The sequence below is a fragment of the Mustela putorius genome, unplaced genomic scaffold, assembly GCF_011764305.1.
Source record: "Mustela putorius furo isolate JIRA1106 unplaced genomic scaffold, ASM1176430v1.1 tig00003836_pilon_pilon_pilon, whole genome shotgun sequence".
NCBI classification, from domain to species: Eukaryota; Metazoa; Chordata; class Mammalia; order Carnivora; family Mustelidae; genus Mustela; species Mustela putorius.
This window is the reverse complement of record NW_025421989.1, coordinates 32,849,078-32,873,085: the sequence shown is the minus strand read 5'-3', so window position 1 is coordinate 32,873,085 and position 24,008 is coordinate 32,849,078. Positions and strand designations below refer to the sequence as shown.

The 24,008-nt window shown below is 41.7% G+C and overlaps 1 protein-coding gene across 1 annotated transcript in view; it reads right to left on the bottom strand.

Annotated features, from left to right (window-relative positions):
* Positions 1-17,249, bottom strand: part of XK (X-linked Kx blood group) — a 41,046-nt gene extending 23,797 nt beyond the window's left edge. The window contains exons 1-2 of the mRNA XM_004754882.3: positions 16,825-17,249; positions 8,925-9,187 (exon numbers count right to left, since the gene is read on the bottom strand). Of these exons, the coding sequence (XP_004754939.1) occupies positions 8,925-9,187; positions 16,825-17,069 (508 nt within the window). The 5' untranslated portion in view covers positions 17,070-17,249. The remainder of the gene's footprint in view (positions 1-8,924; positions 9,188-16,824) is intronic.
* Between the last annotated feature and the right edge of the window lie 6,759 nt (positions 17,250-24,008).

Genomic DNA, 24,008 nt, shown 5'->3' with positions numbered 1-24,008 from the left:
GAAGTGAAGTGAAGGAGTGAAGGTAGCAGGGCTAATAAAGACTACATGAAGCCAGCTACCACCGTGGCAACCAGGGCTCATTGTCTCTGGCGATCCACAGAGGACTATACAGTTTGGACCCCAAATTATCTATCTTAATGACAGAGGCCGAGGCTATATCCATTGACTACCATCTCCTTTAGTTTGCAGGTGGCCCCACAGTGTTCCCCCATACTTCTCATCTATATCTGAGCTGCATTCTCCGGCATAGGAGAAAACCTGGAAGCAGAAAAAGAGAATACCAGAGTGTGTTCTGGGACTCATGGTTGATGTGGGATGCTGGCAATGCATGTGGAACTCTTCCCCACAGCTGCGCTAAAATTGAGAGGGCCAAGGGAAAGTGGCTCAGGGTATCCAAGAGCCTGCTATAGGCCCCAGATTTAGCTTTCCTGGCTATACATCCATTCTTGCTTGCAAACTAAATCTTCAAACTGTGATGATGCCTGACAGACACTTGCAACTCAAAATGACAGAAACTGAGAAGAGGCAGAACCATACCCATGGAGTCAAATCCTTTAATAGCACTTGCTGATGGCAGTAGCATGGGGCTCCCTTAACTGTGAGGGGACCGGCCAGTGGATGAGGCCATGAGGGCCCTCGCCAGGCTCTAGAACACCAGAATCAGCAATTCTTCCTGAATTGGGACATATCATTAGTTAGACAGACTGTCCCATCCCTAAGGAAGTAGTAAAGCTCAAGGTCTGGCACTGCTCACTCCACATATTGCGAGGCAAAGGTCACGGGCCTTGTTGCTTGCTAGCTCCAGGATATAGGCTGTCAGGTCACTGATAAGCATGCAAAGCACATGGTCCAGTGGCAGTTCAATGGTCTCCCCTCCCATGGTGCAAAAAAAGTTTTATTTCCCAAGGATATCTTTATTTCAAAGTTCCTAATCAACATCCCTTTGTTCTCTTTTGAAGTGGTTTTTAACACCTGTCCACTCCTTTGTAAGTAATAAAATCTTTTAACATGTATCCATATCTATATAAGTGACACATGATTTTACCTTTTGAAAAATATCTTTTCACAGCCTTGAAACTCACAACGAGATGCCTGATAGGCAGGGAAATGTTTCATGGAGAATGTACTTCATGTAGAGTTAAAGCCCAGGAGTGTCTTTTCTTGGCTCTCCTAGCTGAAGCCAAAGCGCCAACAGAACTGTGTTCACTCTGCCTTTTTCTGTCTTTTAAAAAATTGCCTCTAGGGGCGCCTGGGTGGCTCAGTGGGTCAAAGCCTCTGCCTTCAGCTCAGGTCATGATCCCAGGGTCCTGGACTCGAGCCCACATCAGGCTCTCTGCTCAGCAGGGGGTCTGCATCCTCTTCTCTCTCTCTGCCTGCCTCTCTGCCTACTTGTGATCTCTGTCAAATAAATAAATAAAATCTTTTTTAAAAATTCCCTCTATACTAATGTATTTCTGTTTTGTTTTCATTTATGGCCATTAAGTTATTCCCCATGGTTGGCAGAAATGGATGGGAATTTGGTTTGAGGATCTGACCATCTGGAGATCTCTTTACATGGACTCATGGTTTATAGAGATCCAGCCCCTGCTGGGAGGGAAACAGCTTTTGAAATCTGGACTGGGAAGATTTTGTTTCTGTATTTACTCTTGATCCATGGTTAAAATTGTAAAATTGAAGCTGTTTCTCCGGAGCTATATGTTTCTATATCTGTAATTCAGAAATGCCTTCACCACTGACTGTGTGAATGTGTGACATTTTCTTACCTTAAGATGGTATTAATATATTAGATTATAAAGTCTCTTTCTTAATTTAGAGGACCTCTGTTCTTATTGGTATATGCAGATAAGTAATTGCTTATATAAATGGAATATAACCAAAATTTCCTAAAATGCAGAAATCAAATATTTTAAATGTGTTAGACTTTAAAAATGTATTTTAAGAATTCAAATGTATATGGAATGTATGTAAATCTTTGACAATTTCAACTAGTATAATATTTGGGGTTTAACGAAAACAACTGATTTCTCGGATATGTATTTTTGTGAAATATAATACAAGCATACATTTTTATGCCTCTTGGGTATAGTTTTGCTGAACTTACACAGTTTTATAATCACATGGGCTAGAATTACCTACAGAATGTTTAAGATTACAAAAATATCAATTTATGTTTAAGCAAATTGAATCACTGTTCTGACAAACTTGTATTTCCACAGTAATGAGGTTTTGTAGTGTGTCACCTTGAAAGTGTTTCCAAAATCTTTAGATAACTGCAGACCTTTGACCAATATTATGAAACATTAGACACAGAATGGACAGCTAGGTCATTTCCAAGTAAGAATACTAAAACATTCATTACTAAGCATAATTTTATTTATATACTTTTGCTTCTTATTTGTATATGCTATGAAGAGGCTAAATCGTTGGGTTTATAGATGAATGTATTCATTTCTGCCATGTTGCTAAATGTATAAGGGAACTATGTAGCTGAATAAAAGCTAGGCTAACTGTATTCACGAACTCTGCTAAAATGACAGAAATTCACAATCTACCCCCCCCCAGTTTCCTCTATGAAATGCAAGTGCTTAAAACTTATAAGTAGGGGCGCCCGGGTGGCTCAGTGGGTTAAAGCCTCCGCCTTCAGCTCAGGTCATGATCCCAGGGTCCTGGGATCAAGCCTTGCATCAGGCTCTCTGCTCAGCAGGGAGCCTGCTTTCCTTCCTCTCTCTCTGCCTCCTTGTGATCTCTGTCTGTCAAATAAATAAATAAAAATAAATAAATAAGATAAAAAAATAAAACTTATAAGTAATAAATATGAATGAGACTACATGTGACTGAGACTCTACCACAAGTCTCAAGATAATGAAAAATGGTTATGTATCTTTTTTTAAATTAAGTACCAAAAAGAGAATGTTTCTGTCTGAAGTAAAATCACTTGTTACAGAATTTCCTATGGCTGCTATAACAAATTACCACAAAGTTGGTGGCTTAAAACAATACACATTTGTTCTCTTAACAGTTCTGGAGGTCAGAAGTCTGAAATCAGCTTCCCTGGGCTAAAATCAAGGTGTCGGTGGCACCTGGGTGGCTCAGTGGGTTAAGCTTCTTCCTTTGGCTCAGGTCATGATCTCCGGGTCCTGGGATTGAGCCCCACATAGGGCTCTCTGCTCAGCGGGGGGCCTGCTTCCCCTTCCCCCTCTGCCTGCCTCTCTGCCTTGTGATCTCTCTCTCTCTCTCTCTGTGTCAAATAAATAAATAAAATATTTTTTAAAAAAATAATAAAATAAAGTGTCAGTAGGGCCCTGCTCCCTTCAGAGGCCTCAGAGGAGAGAATCCCTTTCATGGCCTTTTCTAGCCTCTAGAGCTAGATTCCTTGCATTTCTTGACTGGTGGCCCTTTCCTTCAGCTTCAAAGCCAGCAATCCTCACATTATCTTCTTCTTCTGTCATCAAAACTCCTCCTGCCTCTCTCTTATAAGGATACTTGTGATTACATTAAAGGCCCACCGATGTCATTCACAGTTTTAGGGATTAGAACCTGACTATCTTCAGGGTCATTACTGAGGCTCCCACTTCGCTTCTACATAATCTGTGCAAATAGCAGAGATTCCCTATCTCACCACAGTAACACTTTCTTATGACTTTATCATGCCCTTGATTATTCCCTTTTTTATTATTCCCTTTAAAATAAAAGAAACCTGAATTTAAAAATGTGTTCGTGATTTTTGTATGTTTATTTAAATATTGTATTGTTACTTTATTTAATAAATAGCCAAGCTACAATCACCCGTATACTTAATTCTCAAATCTCCTGGGAAATTTTCAATTTTACCTTCCAACACTGAATCCACAGTGAAAAATGAAATAAAACTTAACAACACCTTTGTACTCAAAACTGAGGTCCCTAAGAAGTAAATAAGATTTGTTCTTTTACCTCGTAAAAAATTAGAAAAAAATAGCTCAACTTGCTATGTTAGTTTGATTAGTTGCATAAGAAAAAGTCAAATCAAAAGAGGTGTTCAGCCTTCCATAGATTAAATTCGAATAGGGAAAATATTATGAATGTCAATATTTCATTCTATGCTGTATGCAGAGTTCCTAGAGATTTGTCAGCACCCTTATTGTCTACTATATGCTTCTTTTTGTAAAAAAATTTAAAAAAAGATTTTATTTATTTATTTGACAGAGAGCTAGAGAGCACAAGCAGCGGGGGAGGGAAAAGCAGGCTCCCCATTGAGCAGGGAGCCCAATGCAGGGCTACATCCCAGGACCCTGGGATCATGACCTGAGCCCAAGGCAGCCGCTTAACAGACTAAGCCACCCAGGTGCCCATTTATATTTCTAATTGTTGGATTCCTGCTGGTGCTTTCCCTGATTCTATCAGGCAACAAGCTACAGCTCCCCATTAGCCACATGGACCTCCTACCGAAAAAAAGTTCACTAAATCCACTGCCTGAGCTCAGGCACACCTGTCTTCCTCACTGGCATTCTCAAGTACCTGACAACCAACATCCTGGACCTGGTGGGCCAGGAGGCCCCCAACAACCACAAGATGTGCATCACCCCAGAGCCTGTGCAGAGGGCCCTGGGCAACCACCAGCACCTGAGCCGCCTCTTTGAGAACACCTGCCCTCAGGTACAAGTCCAACAGAGACAAAATTTAAAATGTTACTTACGTCCAAAATTTATTTGATGCTATACTCCTGCCAGGACCCCTGGCTATTATTAAAGTCCCTGGTCATTTTAAGTCTGACTCTCTGGAAGCCAAAGAAAGCCACCTTGCTGATGTCTCTGCGAAAATGCCACTCTTATGGGATTCAAAGACCAAACCTCTGTCATGGTCCAGAAAACTGCTTCCCCTAGTGACAACCAAGAGAATTAGCTAGGGTAATACAACAACTGGCCCCTGAAAAGGAAAAAATTGGACATCTAAAAGCTGCTGGTGTCAGGAAGACAGAAATGGTTGGACCCGATAACAAACCAGTCCTGCCAGAAAATTTAAAACTTTCATATTAACTACCATATGTAGTTAATATGGGTCTCCCCCATATTGATTGGGTCTTCCCCCCCTGCCCCCACACACACTCATAATGCAATACTCTCACTCAGGGCTGGACTCTTACCCAAAAATCCTTTTTTAAAAAAAAAAAAATGATGGAGGGCACCTGGGTGGCTCAGTGGGTTAAGCAGCTGCCTTCGGCTCAGGTCATGATCTCAGGGTCCTAGGATCGAGTCCCGAATCGGGCTCTCCGCTCAGCAGGGAGCCTGCTTCCTCCTCCCTCTCTTTCTGCCTACCTCTATGCCTACTTGTGATCTCTCTCTCTGTCAAATAAATAAATAAAAAATCTTTGATGGAAATGGCAAAACTCTAGGGTATCTCCCCATAAATATTTGTAACTATACTATTTTATATGACCTAGATGAACATGAATTCACTCCCTATTGGACTCCAGAAGATTCTATGCCCTATGGCAGGGCAACAGGAATGCAGTAAGACTTGTAATGGGAAGTTAATGTGCTCCCATTCAATGGTACTTCACTGGGGACTGACCAATATCTGGTAAACATGGAAACTTAGTTAAACTTACTTTTTTCCTAGAGATCTCCCAGACCTCAACCAAAATCTTAACTTATACTAGATCAGCTCATTTGTTACTTCAGATCCATAAAAATTTAAAGTGCTCGCATAATCATTCCCACAATGCTAGTCAAACAGATTATAATGTGCTCTGTATAATAATGATTACATTTCTGATTATGAGATTGTTTCTTTCATCCCAAGGGAAAGAATGTGGACAAAAGGACCCAATTATGCCTTATCCTTAGAAGAGAGCGGGTATGTATTTTTATGTGGAAGAAACATATTCTATACTATCCTTCAACTGAAAGGGATGTGGAGGGATTGCTGCCTTACCCCTGATACCGAAATAAGAAAAATCCTTCTTTCTGCTGCTTTTATACCTAATGTAGGGTCTTTGTCCTATCAACTTAAAAGAACACGTCAGAACTGGGAAGGTTATAATTATGGCTGGCTACCTACATATAACCCTATACTGGGCAGAAAAAGTTTGGGGCACACTTTCGCCAGAGCCTTTCTTCCTTGGGTTGAAGTAGCAAAAATTAAGCAAAACAAAACAATTTGCAATCTCTCTAAAGTTATGTCCACCACTTTCAATGCTTCTGTCCAAGGTTTTGCATATCAGCAGACCCAAATCCATAGCCTTGTCGAAGTAGTTCTATAAAACTGCAGAGCCCTAAACCTCCTCACTGCCCAGCAGGGGCAACCAGTGTCCTACTCCGAGAAGAGGAGGGAAACTGACTGAGAATTGCTTTTCAATCACTAGCTACCACTGGGCTTTTGGTCCTCAGTTTACTCTTTTTAATTTGAATTAAATTTCTTCTGTTTTGTATTAATAAGCCAATGTCTTCTTCCCAAATGTACGTATAAAATAAAATTCTTTTCCTTTGAAAAGCTTTTCCTGAAACTCAAATAATCATGGAAACTAAGCAATCCACCTTAAAGGGACATACCTGAGATGATTCATTTTTCAATCCTCTTATTGTTCAAATGAGGTCATTGACATTCCATATCATTTCCCTCCTCCATGGGACAAGACACTTGAGGATGGGGTCCTCCTCAGCTCTGTGAGGAAAAATGACTGAGGATGGTCCTCTGCTCCATGGGAAGAGACACCTGAGGAAAACCTTCCTTAGCTCCATGGGACAAACCATACAATCTACCTACAAAGAACTCTGTTTTGACAAAAATGTCAATATGCCTGAAGGACATAACTGATCACCAATGTGTTCTGTGAAAGATCTTAATCAAAAGGGTGAAATGTGAAAGGACTTCAATCTAAAATAGACCCAGAGGACATGAAATGGAAAATCACACTCCTGTGCCCTAAGGAAAACAAAAATTAAGCACGAGAGACTGCTTTTTCATAGTGTCTGATTTACAACAAAACTGATAATACTGTGATTTTCTTAATGATAGGGAAGTAATCAGAGGTTGCTTCATATCAACTTGGAAAGACTTGCTTATGATTTCCCAGAGGCATGAACAAGAAATGGCCCAGGTTGCCTGGTCTCACAAAATGAGTGGAGTTGAGCTTTGTTTGTAAGACTGGACTGGTTTTGTCTGCTCGGGGAATTTTTAAGGCTGGTCTCTACTTGTTTCCAACAGATTCCAACTGAACTCTCCCCTCTTTGCATTCCCCGCCCCGAAGGACGGCCTACCCACAACCTTCAGCGGATTTGCCTGCAGCTTCCTTTCCTTTGTGGGTCCCAAATTACAATTTCTCCGCTATTCCCAAATAAATTCATCTCTTTTTAGGATTTTTGACCTTGCCTCTTCATTTAGGTCAACAAAGACGATCTTCATTTTCAAAAAACTTGAGGGAAATGATTGGATCAACTGGCCAAAATCAAATGGGCTATCACCACTTCTGCTCTCTTGCTGTGTCCCCATCACATGGAAACACCAAGAACTGGGCAAAGGGTAGAGTGGCATGCAGAGGACTCCCCTTGGTCAGTGTCCATGCCGGTTACAAGCCCTTAGAAAACAAAGATACTGCTACATTTATTGAGCACCTACTGTCTGCCTGGGGCTGTGGGAGGCATTTCACATAAACATAAGTGGACCAAGGATCAAGACCTCAACTTACCATCCTGACATACCTTAAGAATCACAGTCACTCTGAGGTAACCTGAATGAGCTCTGCCGTGCAAATACCCTGTGACCCTGCCGTAAATTAAGCCATTTTACTAGTGAGCCTAGAGGGTCCTAGGCAGAAAGAAGAGAATATTGAGGGGAGTAACATTCATTAAGAGCGATTTATTTTTTTAATTCCATTTTCAGTGTTATCTTAAATATGTATTCTTTCAACTGAAGGCTTTAACTCATTTTTGCTTACCTATATAGTAAAACTTACCTGAATACGTGGTTTTCCTTTACCTATAACATTTGGGAGGAGTTATTTCCTTGCCTCATATAAAGGTTTTTCACTTGTGTCTTAGGCATGTAGAGGTTTTGTTTTTTTGTTTTTGTTTTTTAAATCTGGCTTAAACAAAACCTGCCCTCAACTTGATGATGTAAGAACAGTCTAACAGTTAGACAAATGTGTTCATTTAAAAGCTGAGCTACCTATTAGAACTTCAAGAAGACAGGAGAGTACTCTTGATTCCATCATTCATGACAAAGAACCCATTACAACCAAGGCTCTCAGCTGGTTTAGAACTACCACTGAACGATGGAGGCAAAATCCAAAGAGACCCAGCTTCTGACAGGTGTATTTTCAGCCAATGGCAAGCTGCTTTTTCCAAAATGGTCATGGCAATGAATTTCTAGGACTCTGCCATTCCCCGTCAAGAGTCAGAGCTTTCCTCCCCTCCCTTTCCTTTGAACCTTCATGGGATTTTTGACTGTTTCAACAAAGAAAACAGAGCAGAAATAATGTCACGTGACTTCTGAGGCTGGTTCACAAAAGGTGATACTCTTCCACCTGCCCTTTTTCGCTCCCAGGATACTACACTTGAAATCAGCCACCACGCTGGGAGGAAGCCCCAACTAGCCCACTCTCTAAGAGGAAACAAAGAAGATCAGAGGCACTCAGAAACAGCTAGCATCGGCCATAAGCAATGTGCGGGAAGGAACCTTCCATGGGCTCTAGTTCCCTGTCTTTGAGCCACCCCAATTGATGTACAGTGAAGTACAGGTGAACCCTTCTGAGCTGCCTGCACAAACTGCAGATTCATAAAGCAAAACACTGTTATTACTTTAACTAAGATTTCAGTTTAGTAACTGGAATGCAGACTCCGAACGGAAGGCCCATATGCATGAAATTCACATGAAACAAAAGAAACTTGATGTTCAACTCCCTGCTTTGACCCCAGAATGGAGGTGGAAATGAAAAATATACATACATCTTCCAACAGTGACGTCCTGCTGCAGGGCGCTTATGTACAGTTGCAGAGTCAGCTGCGGGGCTGAGCCCAGGAAGGCCTGGATCACGGACGCGCGGCTGAACGCAGACCGGTGCGTGAAGAGCTTGCCTTCCGCCTGGCCCACCTCCTTCTCGACTTCTTCTGAGAAGCCATTCTTTGGCATCTGTCGCTTCTTGGTGATGCTGACATAAGGCTCTTCGATGTGGCCTGATTGACAATAGATGCAGAAGACTTCAAAACACCTGCAAACAAATCAGCAAGTCAGGGTAATCAGAGACAGACGGGATTCTGTCTCTGCTTACACTTATGAGTCTGATTCTCAAAGCTTTGACTTGGCCACTCTAGACGACAGATGCTTCTCTCAAATCATCCACTCCGAGGTGTTCTGAGCATGAAGTGAATCCTCCTGCGGCCCTCCAGCAGGTCGGCTGGAAATGACTGTGAACCTAATTGAGAGATGACACCAAAGGCCTCCGAGGCCAGGAAACGGAGTAGGGAATGGGAAGCGGTTCACGCTGCAGAGTCAGAGAAGAATGTTCAGTTTCGGGGCGCCTGGGTGGCTCAGTGGGTTAAGCCGCTGCCTTCGGCTCAAGTCATGATCTCGGGGTCCCGGGATCGAGTCCCACATCAAGCTCTCTGCTCAGCAGGGAGCCTGCTTCCTCCTCTCTCTCTCTGCCTGCCTCTCTGCCTACTTGTGATCTCTGTCAAATAAATAAATAAAATCTTTAAAAAAAAAAAAAAGAATGTTCAGTTTCCCTCCAAGACACTTACTAGCTGTGCAGTCCTGGGCAAGTCATTTAACCCTTGAGCCCTTTCCCTCAGTTATAAAGCAGAGATAATACCTACTTGGCCACACTGCTATGGCAATAATACAGTAAAAGGGTGTGTATGTTTGTGTGTGTACTGATACATGTAGGCATATATATATATATATTTTTTTTTTTTTTCCACATCCAGTAGATGCCCCATATCACCTCAGCTAAAGCAGCAGCTATGGTTGGGAGAGCCCCTAGCAGAGAGTGGTTTGCCATCTAGCACTCGCCTATAAGACCACAATATACTACCTAGCTCTCTGCTCTCATAAACCCTTACGGGACATGACTAAAGTCAGTCCTGTCTGGAGGTCTGTCAGCTATGTCTTACTTATGAATAAGCTTGCCCCAGGGATGGAGACTTAACCAGTCACCTTTCTAGAATAACACAGCACCCGGCTTTTAAATTTAGATTTTCCTCTCTAGGTAACGATAGAGATACTAAAGGGAAGTAGAGTGCTGATGTGCATGATTTAGTTTGAAGCGTGCGCGCGCGCGCGCACACACACGGATTGAGGGGTCAGTCGAGGGACGGAAACACGTATGAAACAAAATGTTAACTATAAAACCTAGGTGGTGAGCACTGTACAATTCTTCCAAGTTGTCTTCTGTATGTTTGAAAAGCTTCATAATAAAATGTTGGGAGAAAATGGGTTTTTCTTAGAAACAAGAAAAATGCTCATGGCCTTAGGTTTAAAAATCGTTAAAGGATGTTTTTTCTCCCAATGTGCATTTTTATAGCAACCTTATAATGCTGCCAGAAGGTTTTATGGCTTCATCTATTTTATTGAAAGTTATTAACTTTGTACTCTCACCTGAGGCCACTATGGCAACAAGAATACATTTATAATTTTAAATAATAAAACTTGATGTAAGAAAGGAAATGCAAGAGGCTCTCTGACGAATACAAAGTGGACATATTTTGTGACTGCTGTCTTTGTTCGTTTCTTCCTGGGAGGAAGAAGGTACGTGTATGTGTGTATGTAAGAGAAAGAGAGATAAGGTGAGGAAGACAGGTTTGTCTAGTACATTTTGTTCAATGGGGTCAAAGACACTTTGATATAATACATAAAAACAGGTAAAACAACCTGGGCTAATCTGTTCAACTGAAAATAATGAAGTACAGGTTATGAGTTCAAGGTCAGCTAATGCAACTGACTTTTCTACAAGAACTATTTGAGGCCTAGCAACTTCATGCAATAAGGAGTACAAGACAGAATAAATTGACCATCGTCTTAATTCTCAAATATGTGGTGAATGCAGATGGACTTTGCCAGTGCTGTGGGAAATGCAAAGACAGCTGGGGTACACCTGCCTCGTTCACAGAGGTGCTCATAATTTAAATGGAAAAGGGTACATATACACAATGAGGATATTAATGAACACAATTAATATTTACATAGCACTTTCAGTTTACAAAATATTTCTCATATATTAACTCAGAAAGCCTACTGCAAAGATTTGAATCATAGCATTATTTTGCAATAGCAAAATTCTGGGAATAATCTAAGGGCTCCAAAATAAAACAATAATTGGGGCGCCTGGGTGGCTCAGTGGGTTAAGCCGCTGCCTTCGGCTCAGGTCATGATCTCAGGGTCCTGGGTTCGAGTCCCGCATCGGGCTCGAGTCCCGCATCGGGCTCTCTGCTCAGCAGGGAGCCTGCTTCCTCCTCTCTCTCTCTCTGCCTGCCTCTCTGCCTACTTGTGATCTCTCTCTGTCAAATAAATAAATACAATCTTTAAAAAAAAATAAAAAAAATAAAACAATAATTAAATAAATCATTATATATATAGTCAATGAAGTATTACCCAATCCTTAAAATTGATGGTACAGACATACATTTAGTAATATATAAAAATGTTTACTATATTTGGTAAGTGAAAGGAATAAATTATAATAGAATACATATAGAAAATTCAATTTTTTATTTAAAAAGTCACATATATAAAAACATATAAATCACACATACATATAAACACTGGAGTGCTTAATTTGACTCATACTGACTCAAGAGACTGTTAAATAGTTAGGAATCGTGAGCCAGTTGTTAAAAAACTGGTAGCCTGAAATAGGCCATGACGGGAATATTTATATCACAGAAACCAGGAAACTCCGCAATTCAGGGCTTTTTCCCCCAAAAGATAATTTACCAACTTACTGCTATAAAAATATGAGTAAGGATATACAACAAAAGGGTAAAAATTCTTTTTAGGCGGTCAAATTAGGTTTTTCTAAAATTTTTTAATTGTGTCTGTATTCTGCTCTTCTGTCCTTTCAACAACAAATATGTTTTACCTGAATAATAAAATCAAACTTAGAATTTTTAAAGACTAAACAAACTACCAAACACCAGCACAGGCTAAGAGGTGAATGTATGAAAACAAAGGTTCAGAGGAGAAGGCCAGTCTCTTGATGCTGAGGAGGGTGCTGTATGAAACAGGAAGCCTGTACTGAACTGTTGACAAACTGAAACTTCAAGGTCTACCAATAGGGATTATAGAAGGTTCCAGAATGGCTAATGACAAAGGTGGCCCTGAAGCCCAAGTGGCCACCCTCTCAATCCACTGTTTTTCCCAATTAATAAATTTATCTCAGCACAGAGTTTTACATATAGTAGGTGTTTAATAAATGTGTGTATGGTCCTAAGACTTCCCCTACTTGCCACTACTGATAAAGAGAACTGATAAGAAAAAAACTACCATTCTTCTTGGAATTCTGCAAGACTCAACCAATTACTCCAAATGCAGGGTTTTTCCTTTCTTTTTTGGGGGGGGGGGAGATTGTCTAAATATAGCTATAAGTTAAATATTTTCATCAAAATCTTTCAAGGCTGTTTTTCAGTATCATGTAGACTGAGGGGTGGCAACCATTTTCTGTAAAGAATTTACAAAGAGTAAATACTTTAGGCTTTGCAGGTTATAGTCTGTATCCCAACTACTCAACTCTACCACTGCAGTACAAAAGCAGCCATATAGAATACATTAAATGAATGAGCATGGCTGTGTTCCAATAAAACTTTATTCACAAAAACAGGTAGTGGGGATTTGGTCTATGAGGCATAGTCTACCAACCCATAACATAGATAATCAGCAGGCTGATCCATTTTTTTTCACTTCACCCCATTTTCAAGCATCATAGGGGAAGGAAATTATCTCTTAGCTGAAACCATGCTTGTTGGTGTCTCCACAAATAATCTGTGGTACCAGAGACCCTTTAAAGCAGTTAATAAAAACATGTTTCCAAAAGAAATTCTCTGACTTCCAACATACCATGTTGTCTTCATGTGACACACATGCTCAGTGAGGCTACACAAGAATCAAACTAGTTACATAGAAAGCACCACCTGACCTTTTAAAAGCCACTTGCATAATCTCCAAGTGTCTCAATTTCTCAAATGTAACAAAAAAGAAAATGACAGGTCTCAGGGTTTTAGAGTGGATGGAATTAAATACTGTACGTAGAAGCACTTCACAAACAACAAAAAAAAGCTCTTCAAATATAGGCTATTATTATTTTAAAATCTTTTGAAAGCCTATTATACAAAGAAATACTGTGATGAATCATGTTGCAATGTTCTGTAAAAAATTACTAGGATTTCTTAGCTTTCATTTTTACAAACCCAGACTTTCCTCACTATACCAGTAAATAAAAAGAGAGGAAAATTCCTTGAACTTGAAATTCATTTATATTTATTTCTTCTCCCAATTAATTTGAAAAATTAACATAATTGTAAAAGGATGAGAAACATTTTTTACTGTTGTTAGGTGTTTTTCCCCCCTCTGGTTTTCCAGAATATCCATTATCATTTGCAATAAGATCATCCTTAAAATAAAATAAAATAAAATAATTCAAGATAATATTCAATGATCACATCATTCAAATCTAGCCTTAATAAGGAAACAACCACAAAAGCGGCAACTACAGTTTTAAATATAAGACTGATAAATGACATATGGTGCTTTCCCAGTGCTTTCCTAAGGGAAAGAAGGAGTGGGGCCTAGTTTTTAGTATTTAGCCCGTAATTATTACAGTGTAATGCAGTACAGTTTAACTAAGTGAATTCAAAAACATGAGTTTGGCTACTTAGCACCCAATCAAAAATAAATTTTCCAAAGACAATTCAAACTATTAGTAAGTCAGATCAGTAAAGAGGGGAAAGAAACAGACCGTAACTCTCCTTTGGGGCAAATAATTTTGATCTTGAAGTAAAGCTGATGCCTTGGGAGTTAAAATAGAATCAAACTGTCAGCAGGAAAAACTTCGAATAAGATATTAAGTCCTGGGGAGCCTGGGTGGCTCAGTGGGTTGAAGCCTCTGCCTTTGGCTCAGGCCTTGATCACAGGGTCCTGGGATGGAGCCCCGCATCGGGCTGGGCTCTCTGCTTGGCAGGGAGCCTACCTCCCCCCGCCCCACCACCGCCCCCCTGCCTACTTGTGATCTCAATCTCTGTCAAATAAATTTTTTTAAAAAGACATTAAGTCTTGAGAATACACAACAGCAAATCACTTTTCCCTTAATCTGGAAGCTAAGAGGTTTGAACCCATGCTTTGTGTACCTCAGCTCTAAGATGATGGGCCCAATATCTCCTCGAAATAAATCAGCTCCATTAGAATGAGAGAGTCCTTGTTGACAGAAGAGGGTGGTTCGGTGCTTTATTTTTTGTCTTATCTTGTTTTTCCCCCAAGAAGACAATGACCCACTCAGAATTTTCTGGAAATAGGTCTTTTTATGGTATTGAAACTTTTTATATAGCTTGAGAAGTTCTCTTCAAAATACCCACCCTTTTTAAAAATAAAGTTAAAATATTTTTACTGTAAAAATGGAAAAATGTAGAGTAGTATATAACAAGGGGAAAATGATATACTTTTCTGTATTTCCCAGGAGATAATTAAAAGTGCCCATAAGTCCGTCATCCAGAAATTACCACTCTCTACAACCTGGCATATTTCCCTGAGCTCAGGTTCATATGTGCTATCCTATTTTTATACATATCACGTCACTAGCTTTGTCTTGGGTCACTATTAGAATTTAGAAAGATTTTAAATGGCAGTAACGATAGAGATCACTCACCTGGATAGCTATTTAGGTCATTTGCTTAGATTTTGCCAAGATAACAAAAACGGTTTTAATTTAGGATGGGACTATTGGTAAAATGTACTCCACACTCTTTTGCTTTCTTTCATAGTGTGGGGAACATAATTAACCAAACCCAATTCCTTTTCTTTTTTTTTAACCGAACTCAATTTCTAAGAAGCTTTGCGAACATGGTCTGAGGCGTCCTATTCCTCATCTATAAAATGGGAACAGTGACATCTACTTCACGGCGAGGATTCAGCATCCTGAGGGATCTTAGCAAACCATGTAGCACAAGCTGAGAATTATCAGTTTCCCTTGATCTGTCACCTCATTTAAACATCGTGAGCAATGAGTTTTCTTTTCACAGATGAGGTTAATAAAGAATGAGTGCCTTGCCCAAAGTCAGATCTCGTTGATTTACTGAATGGGGGTGGGGGTGGGGGGGAATTACAGTCAGGATGCTGTCGCCTACTTGGCCAGAGAGGACTAACTCTTCACTAAATAGTTCCAAGTTGCACGACTTTGAAAATTCCTCTCTCTCTCTGTCCTTCTTTTTTTCCCTCCTAACTCTTCCCTTGCTCTCAGATGTCAGCAGCAACACTTTAGTTCCGCTAGTGTACCTGTTTCTGTTCCTTTCTAGGATTCTGTGGCTTCTGGAGGCTGGGAGACTTGCTCACCCAGTTTGTCCTGTGTGTGAGCTGCAGGGCAGTATTCTGAGCGTCAGCTGGGGACAGCTGTCTTTAATATGAAATGCAAAGTTTTATAATAGGCCTCTCTCAAATCAATCTTGCTACTGGACTTTTTTTTTTTTTGCCTCTGGGTGTGTTGGGGCAGGGGAGATACTGCCTGGTAGGGAAAGATTCGTGACTAGATGACCGGTAGGGAAAGATTCCTGGCTACCTGAATCTTCCTGCAGATGAGCTCTAGCCTTTCTCTCTCTTCCAATTCATCTCTCTCCTGTGTCTAAATTCTGTATTATAGGGGTGCCTGGGTGGCTCAGTGGGTTAAAGCCTCTGCCTTCACCTCAGGTCATGATCTCAGGGTCCAGGGATCAAGCCCCGCATTGGGCTCTCTGCTTAGCTGGGAGCTGCTTTCCCCCTCTCTCTGCCTGCCTCTCTGCCTACTTGTGATCTCTGTCAAATAAATAAATAAAATCTTAAAATAAAATAAATTCTGTATTATAATTTGCTTTCTAATACAGATAAGAATCCTTTGTTTTGCTTTTCCTTGCAGGGCTGAAAGGTGTCAACACAACACATTTTAAACTCTCTTCATGGTCCTTAAGCCAGTCTACTTCACTACCATGCATTCTACTTGCTTTGTGTTAATAGAAATTAATTTCCAGAAATGCCACTAATGGTTTTTTTCCTTAACGCAGGCAAGTTTGTGTCTTCAAGGCACACTGTGTTCCAGCTTCAAGGACTGTTGTTTGTTAAGTTAGGCAGGGCCGGAAGGTATTTCCACAACCCTGTTTCCACACCAAGAGAATGATGCGTGGATTTCTAGAGCTCTGCGTAAGAATTAAATAAATTAGTATTTGTAGAGCGCTCAGAACAGTGCCTGGCACACAGGGAACTCCACGTGTTTGATAAATTAAAGAATCTGCACACGCTTTTGCTCTAAAGGCGATTTAGCCCACACACTTCTCAAGGGTTTGTCACGACACAAGCCAATCCTGCCAGAGCCCACCCGACCCTAGAGAAGTCTTGTATTTTACGAGGTCGAACTATATGCAACTACCGTTTCTGTTGGTCAAGTTCAGTTGAATATTGGCAATTTCATACGCGAGAACCTCAGAAGAAGGCGGTCCGCCCCAGCTTTATTCCCACTCTCCCCGGATTCTGTCGCATTCGCGTGACTGGAACGGTGGGGCCCGAGGAGCAGGGCTGGGCGGGCCTGGGCCCGGCACCCAGTCCAGCCACCCGCCCCTCCCGGAAGGCCGCCCCTCGCGGCCAGGGCAGCGGGGAGGGGACCCGGGGGCCCGCACGCACCTGAAGAGCGGCCCGAGTTGCAGCAGGTGCAGCAGCAGCACGAGCGGCCGGTCGCGGCTGAAGTCGCGGTGCACGAAGAGGAGCGTGAGCTGCACGAGCGCGCAGGGCAGCAGCGAGAAAAGCAGCGTCAGCGCTTGCCACATGCCGTCCCCGCCCGAGCGGTAGGTGCTGCTCAGGTACAGCGCCGCCGTCGTCTCGGCCACGAACAGGAACACGGACGCCAGCACGGAGCCCGGGAATTTCATCTCCGCGCGTCAGCGGCGCGCACCGGCGGCAGACGGGGTAGCGGCGGCGCCTGCCCCTTGGGGGGGCTCCCGGCATGCCCGGCCCCGACTGCTCCCGCGCCCTGCGCTGCCCGCCGAGGGCACCGGGCCGGCCCAGAGGCCGGGGCGCTGGAGCGGGGCCTGGGGGCGACCGGCCGGGCTGGGGTGGGGCGGGAAGCGCGGCCCCGCCGAGACACGCCCACGCGCACCGTGCGCCGCCCGCGCGCCACACTGCCCGCTGCGTCTCTGCGGCGACAGTCCTCAGGCGGGCCGCGAACCTGCGTCCTGCGACTGCTCGCGCCGCAACCCCAACGGCTGCGGCGGGCCCTTCTGGCCCCGCGCTCAGCCTCTGGGTCCTAGAGCCCTTGGGCCGCGCTCCCGTTCACATCCTTTTGAAAAACTGCGACCAATGGGGCCCAGAATCCGGGTCTGGACGCCTTTTCATCCCAGTCTGTATTTTGTGGGCCTAGGGAACGCCTAATTCCTCAAAGAACCAGCGTTTCCGGTCATTTAAAAATACCCAGGCCACACAGATGCTTTTCAAAGTACAAGTGTAAAGTTCTGTAGCCAGGATTTACCGTTCCAGTGGGTCCCATAAGCATGCCCTTCAGTCTTCCAGATACAGCGGTCTAAAACGCTGTTTGCTGTGGTTGAAGAGCATCAGAGACAATCCTTAGGAGCCAACGCCTGCTCTCCCAGAAAAACTGCCTACACAATCTATTCCTCTGTAACTGTGACTAACTCACAGAGGGAAGTCCAGGACCTAATAAGGAAACGGTTTTCTAGCCCAAGGCATACCTCTGCTTGCTAGTGTGTGCCAGCCCCAGGACTAACTCCTTTTCACTCACTGAGCTTGTGACAACCTTGTGAACATCAGGATGGGCTCAGCCCACCCCCCTGTCCTCAGAGTTTGAGCAAGTCACTAAATCTCCCTAAAACTCTGGTCCTAACCTGTTCCATAAGGGATTAGACCTTAATAATTACAAGGTCCCTTTCCCAGCTGAAATTAGGGCAGTCCATCAATCATAAGGCATATCTGTCATTTTTCTATTTAGGAAAATGATGTCGACACAAATAGAATATGAAGATTCAGAAGACATCAAGACAAAAATTGTAGAGGGAGAGAACACGAAGGGCTGTTTTTCTTCATTCTTGTGTGGCATGGGAAAATCTATTTACAAGGGTTGAGGGGAGGATACAGCCGACAGCTGAGAGGTAGCAGGCCCATTCTCTGAAAGGATTACTAATATCTATTTATAGAACCCAGCAGGCCACCATGTCCTAGATCAAGATACACACACTGTCACAAACACAGAATAGGCAGCAACACTCCACAGAATATTTGGGTAATATTTTATTTGACACTGTATTAAGCTTTAAAGGACAAATTAATTTGTAGCTTAGAATTATTAATTAGAGCGCACTCAATATTTAGCATTGAATTTTAATTTAAGGCAAAGGATTATCACAGGTTCCATATGATTAAGTAGACTGTACATAAATATGGGGAAGGATAAGCCAATAAATAACATTGCTTTAAACACTATAGAGCCCAGTTTATGGTGAATTATTTTCTACAGTACAAAATACAGAAAACACATTTGGAAAGATCACAGTGCTTAGAACATTGTAACAGCAGTTTTTAAAACAGTAAGGTGCTTCTCTAAGCTTCTGACTCAAGCTTGCTTCTAAAGAGATTTCATTATACCACGCTAAGGCGGTGAGAAACTCCCCCCACACGAAGGGGAGGCAAGATCAACTGACTGTAGCACTTTCCCCTCCGGGAACAACCAATAGCAACAGCTAAAATCTAATGAGCATTTTCAAGTTGATCCTTCTCAGTGTGCACCCCAGCTAACTTGCCCCAGTGACCGTGTCTTTATGTATTATCATTTACCATTTTGTCCTTGAGAATAATGTATACATTCAAGCCTCTGATTGCTCTTTCCCTGTAATACCTAAGCGAACTTTGACTAAAGATCAATTTAATGTCACGTATTACATTATACTTTCTTTCTAGGACTGAAATACCCATTTTTTAAAATATTATGTACATAATAATAGACTTATAGAAAGTGGTTTTTTGGTATAATAATATTAACATACCAGAATACTTGAGAATTTGGTTTCATTATAAAATACAGTACTACAACATTTTGTGATATAGTAAAATATCTGGCAGAATGTTCTGCTTTAAATTTAGACCTAACTGCTAACAATACGTCTTTGAACGCGCCTCAAAGTACCCCTAAAGAAATATAATATAATTAGCAAGAGGTCGTAGAACCTGTTTTTGGCAAAAAGACATTTTTGAAGAAGCCTCTCATTTTGTGTGCAAGACTTTCAAAATTTTAGTTATATGCAAGAGATAACGTTAATGGGAATTAGAAGTTTAAAGTAATAACAACTAATCTCTATTATTTGGTGTATTTTTTATAATTTTATGTTAAATCTGCATTTGTGCTGAGGCGAGTGTATTGCAAAGAGTACAATTTTATTAATAATATTAATTTATTGATCAGTTCTTCAAAATTTAAGACTACTTTAAATAATAGTGTGTATTCATTCCTAGATACAATTAGGAATAAGCAGTTATATTCTATTGACAGATTATACTTTTGTATCCCCTAAAATAATAAAGAATTGCACTAGTTTACTAGAGAATGTGAAATGTATCATTAGGAGGGTGAGCTTTTTTTCTCCATTGATACAATCATACTTCTGTAAGTATTGTGAATTGTGCAAAAACTCTTTTTGGTGAAGTAAATCCTATTCACTTGGTAAATACACATTCCAAAACTAACATGTGGTGCTTGACTATTCCCCATTATATGGCTTTGCAAAGTGTTTCCTTAATAATTAAATTCTACAAAATCCATTTTAAAAATGTTTGTTAATTTAGCGCCATTAAATCCATGAGATTAAAACTCAGACTGCCTTTCCAAGTAGAGCTCCCCCAGATGTTCAAAGTTGGGAAAGCTGTTTCCTTTTTAGAGAAGGGGCTGCCCTTCATGATCAGACAGATTCTAAAACCAAACTCTTGCATTTCAAATGTTCCACTCCTACTCCTGGAGAGTCTATATAAACCCGATGGTATATTTTGCATTTTCAAGAGCAAAGGGATTCTGCTGTTAGTTTTCAGAAGACGTTTCTACTACTGAAATACTAAAGTCCGAAAAAACAAGAGACAAAACTGATCGTTAAGATCAATCTTATTTGAATACATACACATTATTAAGAGTTACTGCAGTCAACTTGGACCAAATTCAGCGACAGAAGTTGATAACTGGTAATTGCCACTTAAGCACAGATAACAAAGCAAAACGTATGGGGGCGGCATCAGAGGTCCCACTAAAATAAAGGCAAAAAGATCATTTGCTGAAGATTGACAGCTGTTAAGCTTACACACTTTGCAAAAACAGTACACATTAAAGCATGTAAATCAACACCACACACAAAATAGAAAGCAATAGCAGGACGGTATTACTCTACTTAAAAGGCTGTATTATACACATTCAGATGTTTCTCTCCTCATCTTTCTAGAGTGCTCATAATTTCTGAAAGTATGAGAGGAAGGTGTGTATTTGGGTCCTTTCTGAAGATCTACATCCATGTGCAAGACATTAAAGCCATCTGCTGGTTTCAGTTTACTACGGGGTTCTAGAACAAGGAAATGGATCTTGGTTCTCCAGTGATTCTGAATACAAAGAATAAGTAGAGATAGGCTCCAAGAAAAGTGGAGAAGGAGGGGAAGACACAAAAGCTTTTCTCATGTAGAGACACTTGGAGGATTTTCAGAATTCTTGTCCCCAAAAGTGTAGTAAAGAATGATCTCAGGTCTCTGAGGACAAGATAATTAATAGGGATTAATATTCTGGGACAGAAACATCATTCTGATATCTTTAATGGGCCGGGGTGTAGGGAGGAGTATTAAAACTCCACTGTAGAAAAGACAAATTTTGCAAGTATACCATAAACATAGCATGTCAGACTAACCATGTTTTTACATTGGCAGCTGGGCCACAGGGACAATCAGGAGGTTGAAACTTACAGACACAGCTCAACAACTTCAAACAGGTTTCTTTATCCAAGAGGGCTTTCTCAGTCTGTGATATGTTAATACACCATAAAAATGTCCAAAAGGGGGCAAAAGATCAGAACTTGCCTAACTTATTTAATCACAGAATCTATTTTTCCCCAGGGCAGCTCTTGGTATTAGTGTTCAGAATTTGGGGAAAGACCGCAGGACTCAAATAACATGCAGTGGTTTGTCTCCATTTCCTCTTGTAACAACAAAAACATACATCAGCTGTGGGAAAACCTCATCAGGACTGTGAAGCAGCAGTGAATGCCAGCCCTCTGATATTCAGCACAGTGGCCAGCCCACATGTGGCTGGTGAGTCCTGTGAAATGTGGCTGGTCTGATTTGCAACGTGCAGTAAGTATAAAATACACACCAGATTTTGAAGATTCATAACAACAATAAAAGGTAAAATATCTCATTAATAATTGTGTACTGATTACATGTTGAAATGAGAATATTCAGGAAACATTGAGCTAAATCAGATACATTATTCAAATTGATTTCATCTTTTTGTTTTTCCTTTTTAAATGTGGCTACTAGAAAAATTTTAAATTGTATCTGACTCGTGCTTTCGGCTCTTTGTGAAACTCACATCTGTTGTCTCCTACAGTTGGCTACTAATGGCTCTAACCTGGCAGAAGTTTTAATGAAAATAAATGCTGAAGATAGACAACTAGAAGTGTAACTAAGGGCCCTCATTAATTATGCACTAATTTATTAGCGGGCAGTTAACATACAGTGAAGATCCATTCATTAATCAGCATATACTAATTCACCATTCAAATATATCTAAGAGCTGTTGGGTTTTATATAATATGTGATATTGACTCTCCCTAAGTCAGACACTCTCTCTCTCTCTCTCTCTCTCTGTCGCGCGCGCGCGCGCGCACACACACACACACGCAATTTCGTATGGGGTGAGGCAGGGCTAAGAAAAACCAAAGAGCAAATAAACAGGAAGGGCTTGCAAACTGTTTTCACGGTCCTCCACAGTCAAGCCTCACCTCATGTATCTTTTCTCCTTGTTTCTCTTCTTCCTCGATCCTGCACCGGGGGTAGAAAGGCAAGAAAAGGAAAGCTAGCCTGCTCCTTCCATCGTTATGACTCACCAACAAACTGCTCCAAAGAACAAAAATATGATTTGGTTTTCCTTTTAAATGATTTTTCAGATTCAGTTCAGAGGTGGAAGTAACAGGTACCTGAAGGCAAACAAAGATGCAGGCATTTCTGCGGATCAGGTCAGGGACTTTGCCATTTGTGGAAGAGTCTAGGTGGAAATGACAAGGTTCAATATTTGAAGGGAATTTTTTAAAACGTTTTTTTACCCCTAGAGGCATCATCCATCAGGCCTCAATTCATTAGCACTTCCAATTAAAGAAAGAGGGAGAGAGGGCACCCCGCCCCCACAGCCGGGTAGGAGATTTATGGTAATGCTGGAGGCCCAGATACTTAATGTAGCATCAACTCTGGCATTTTCCACAACACTACAAATACAATGAGGAGGTTTCTTTATGGAGGAGAAGCAGGACAATGCAGCTGCCATTCTATCCTCCTGCACAGCTGTGCTCAGGGTGAACTGTCCTGGACCTGCGACCCCACTGCACAATGGGCCCAACTCCTGCTGCGGCTGACCTTGAGGTCAGCCCTTCTGTCCAGAGGGGAGTCCAGCCTCATGGAGCCTGGAGCTTTTAGCTACAAACCGACCTGGATGGAAGAGATAAGGAGAAACCCTGCCCTCCCAGGCAAAAGGAGATCACATGATTAAGCACACACAGGAAAAAATAAACATCAGAATGTACTATTTAAAGACCAAAGGGAGGACATGAAGTTGCTGAATGGCAGGGGAGGCTGGTGATGGGGGTGGGGGAGTGGGAATTAGAGGTCCCAGGAAGCAATAAAACCCACAACATTTGGAACACCAGCCAGCTTCCCTACCTACCTGTGGCTGCCTTTCGATTTGCTTTCCTGGCCAAGTTTATGCCAAGTTAACATGGTCTTGGCAAATCTGAGGCTGTTCATTTAGCTATTAATTTGGGACAGTGTTAAATAAACAACCCAGATCCCCCAAAGGCCTCATATGTAATTGAGAGTATGCTTCTATTGCTATATGTCACACAGTTCTGAGGCCTGAATTACACTGAGGCCTGAATTACAAACTCAACCAAAAATACTTTGTTTCCCAGTTCATTTTTGCTCTGCAGAGCTCGCCTGCCAGCTCCTTTTCTCACATTACTGGCACTGTAATCCTTTGTTTCCAGCAAGCAAAATAAATATTTGCATTAAAAGGAGCTCGAGCTAAACCAGCCTATTCCTATTTACTAAGCCCCAGTGAGTCAGGAGGCACAAATACTATGGTCAGGATTGGTTCTAGAATAAAATACATTCAGGGGCGCATGGGTGGCTGAGTGAGTTAAGCTTCTGCCTTTGGCTCAGGTCATGATCTCTCTGCTCAGCAGGGAGCCTACTTCCCCCTCTCTCTATCTGCCTGCTTGTGATCTCTCTCTGTGTGTCAAATAAATAAATATATAAAATCTTAAAAAAAAAGAATATAATATATTCATTTTTACCCATCAAGTGATCCAGACCCCAAGCACTGTATCCACATATGGAGATTCCACTTGGCTAAAATGCTTATTTGAGGCCAAAATCAAGCACAGTTTTCTACACACATTATAGGTACTTAAAATCTAGGTTCCTGGGTGCCTGGGTGGCTCAGTGGGTTAAAGCCTCTGCCTTCGGCTCAGGTCATGATCCCAGGGTCCTGGAATCGAGGCCCGCATTGGGCTCTCTGCTCAGTAGGGAGACTGCTTCCCTCCACTCTCTGCCTACTTGTGATT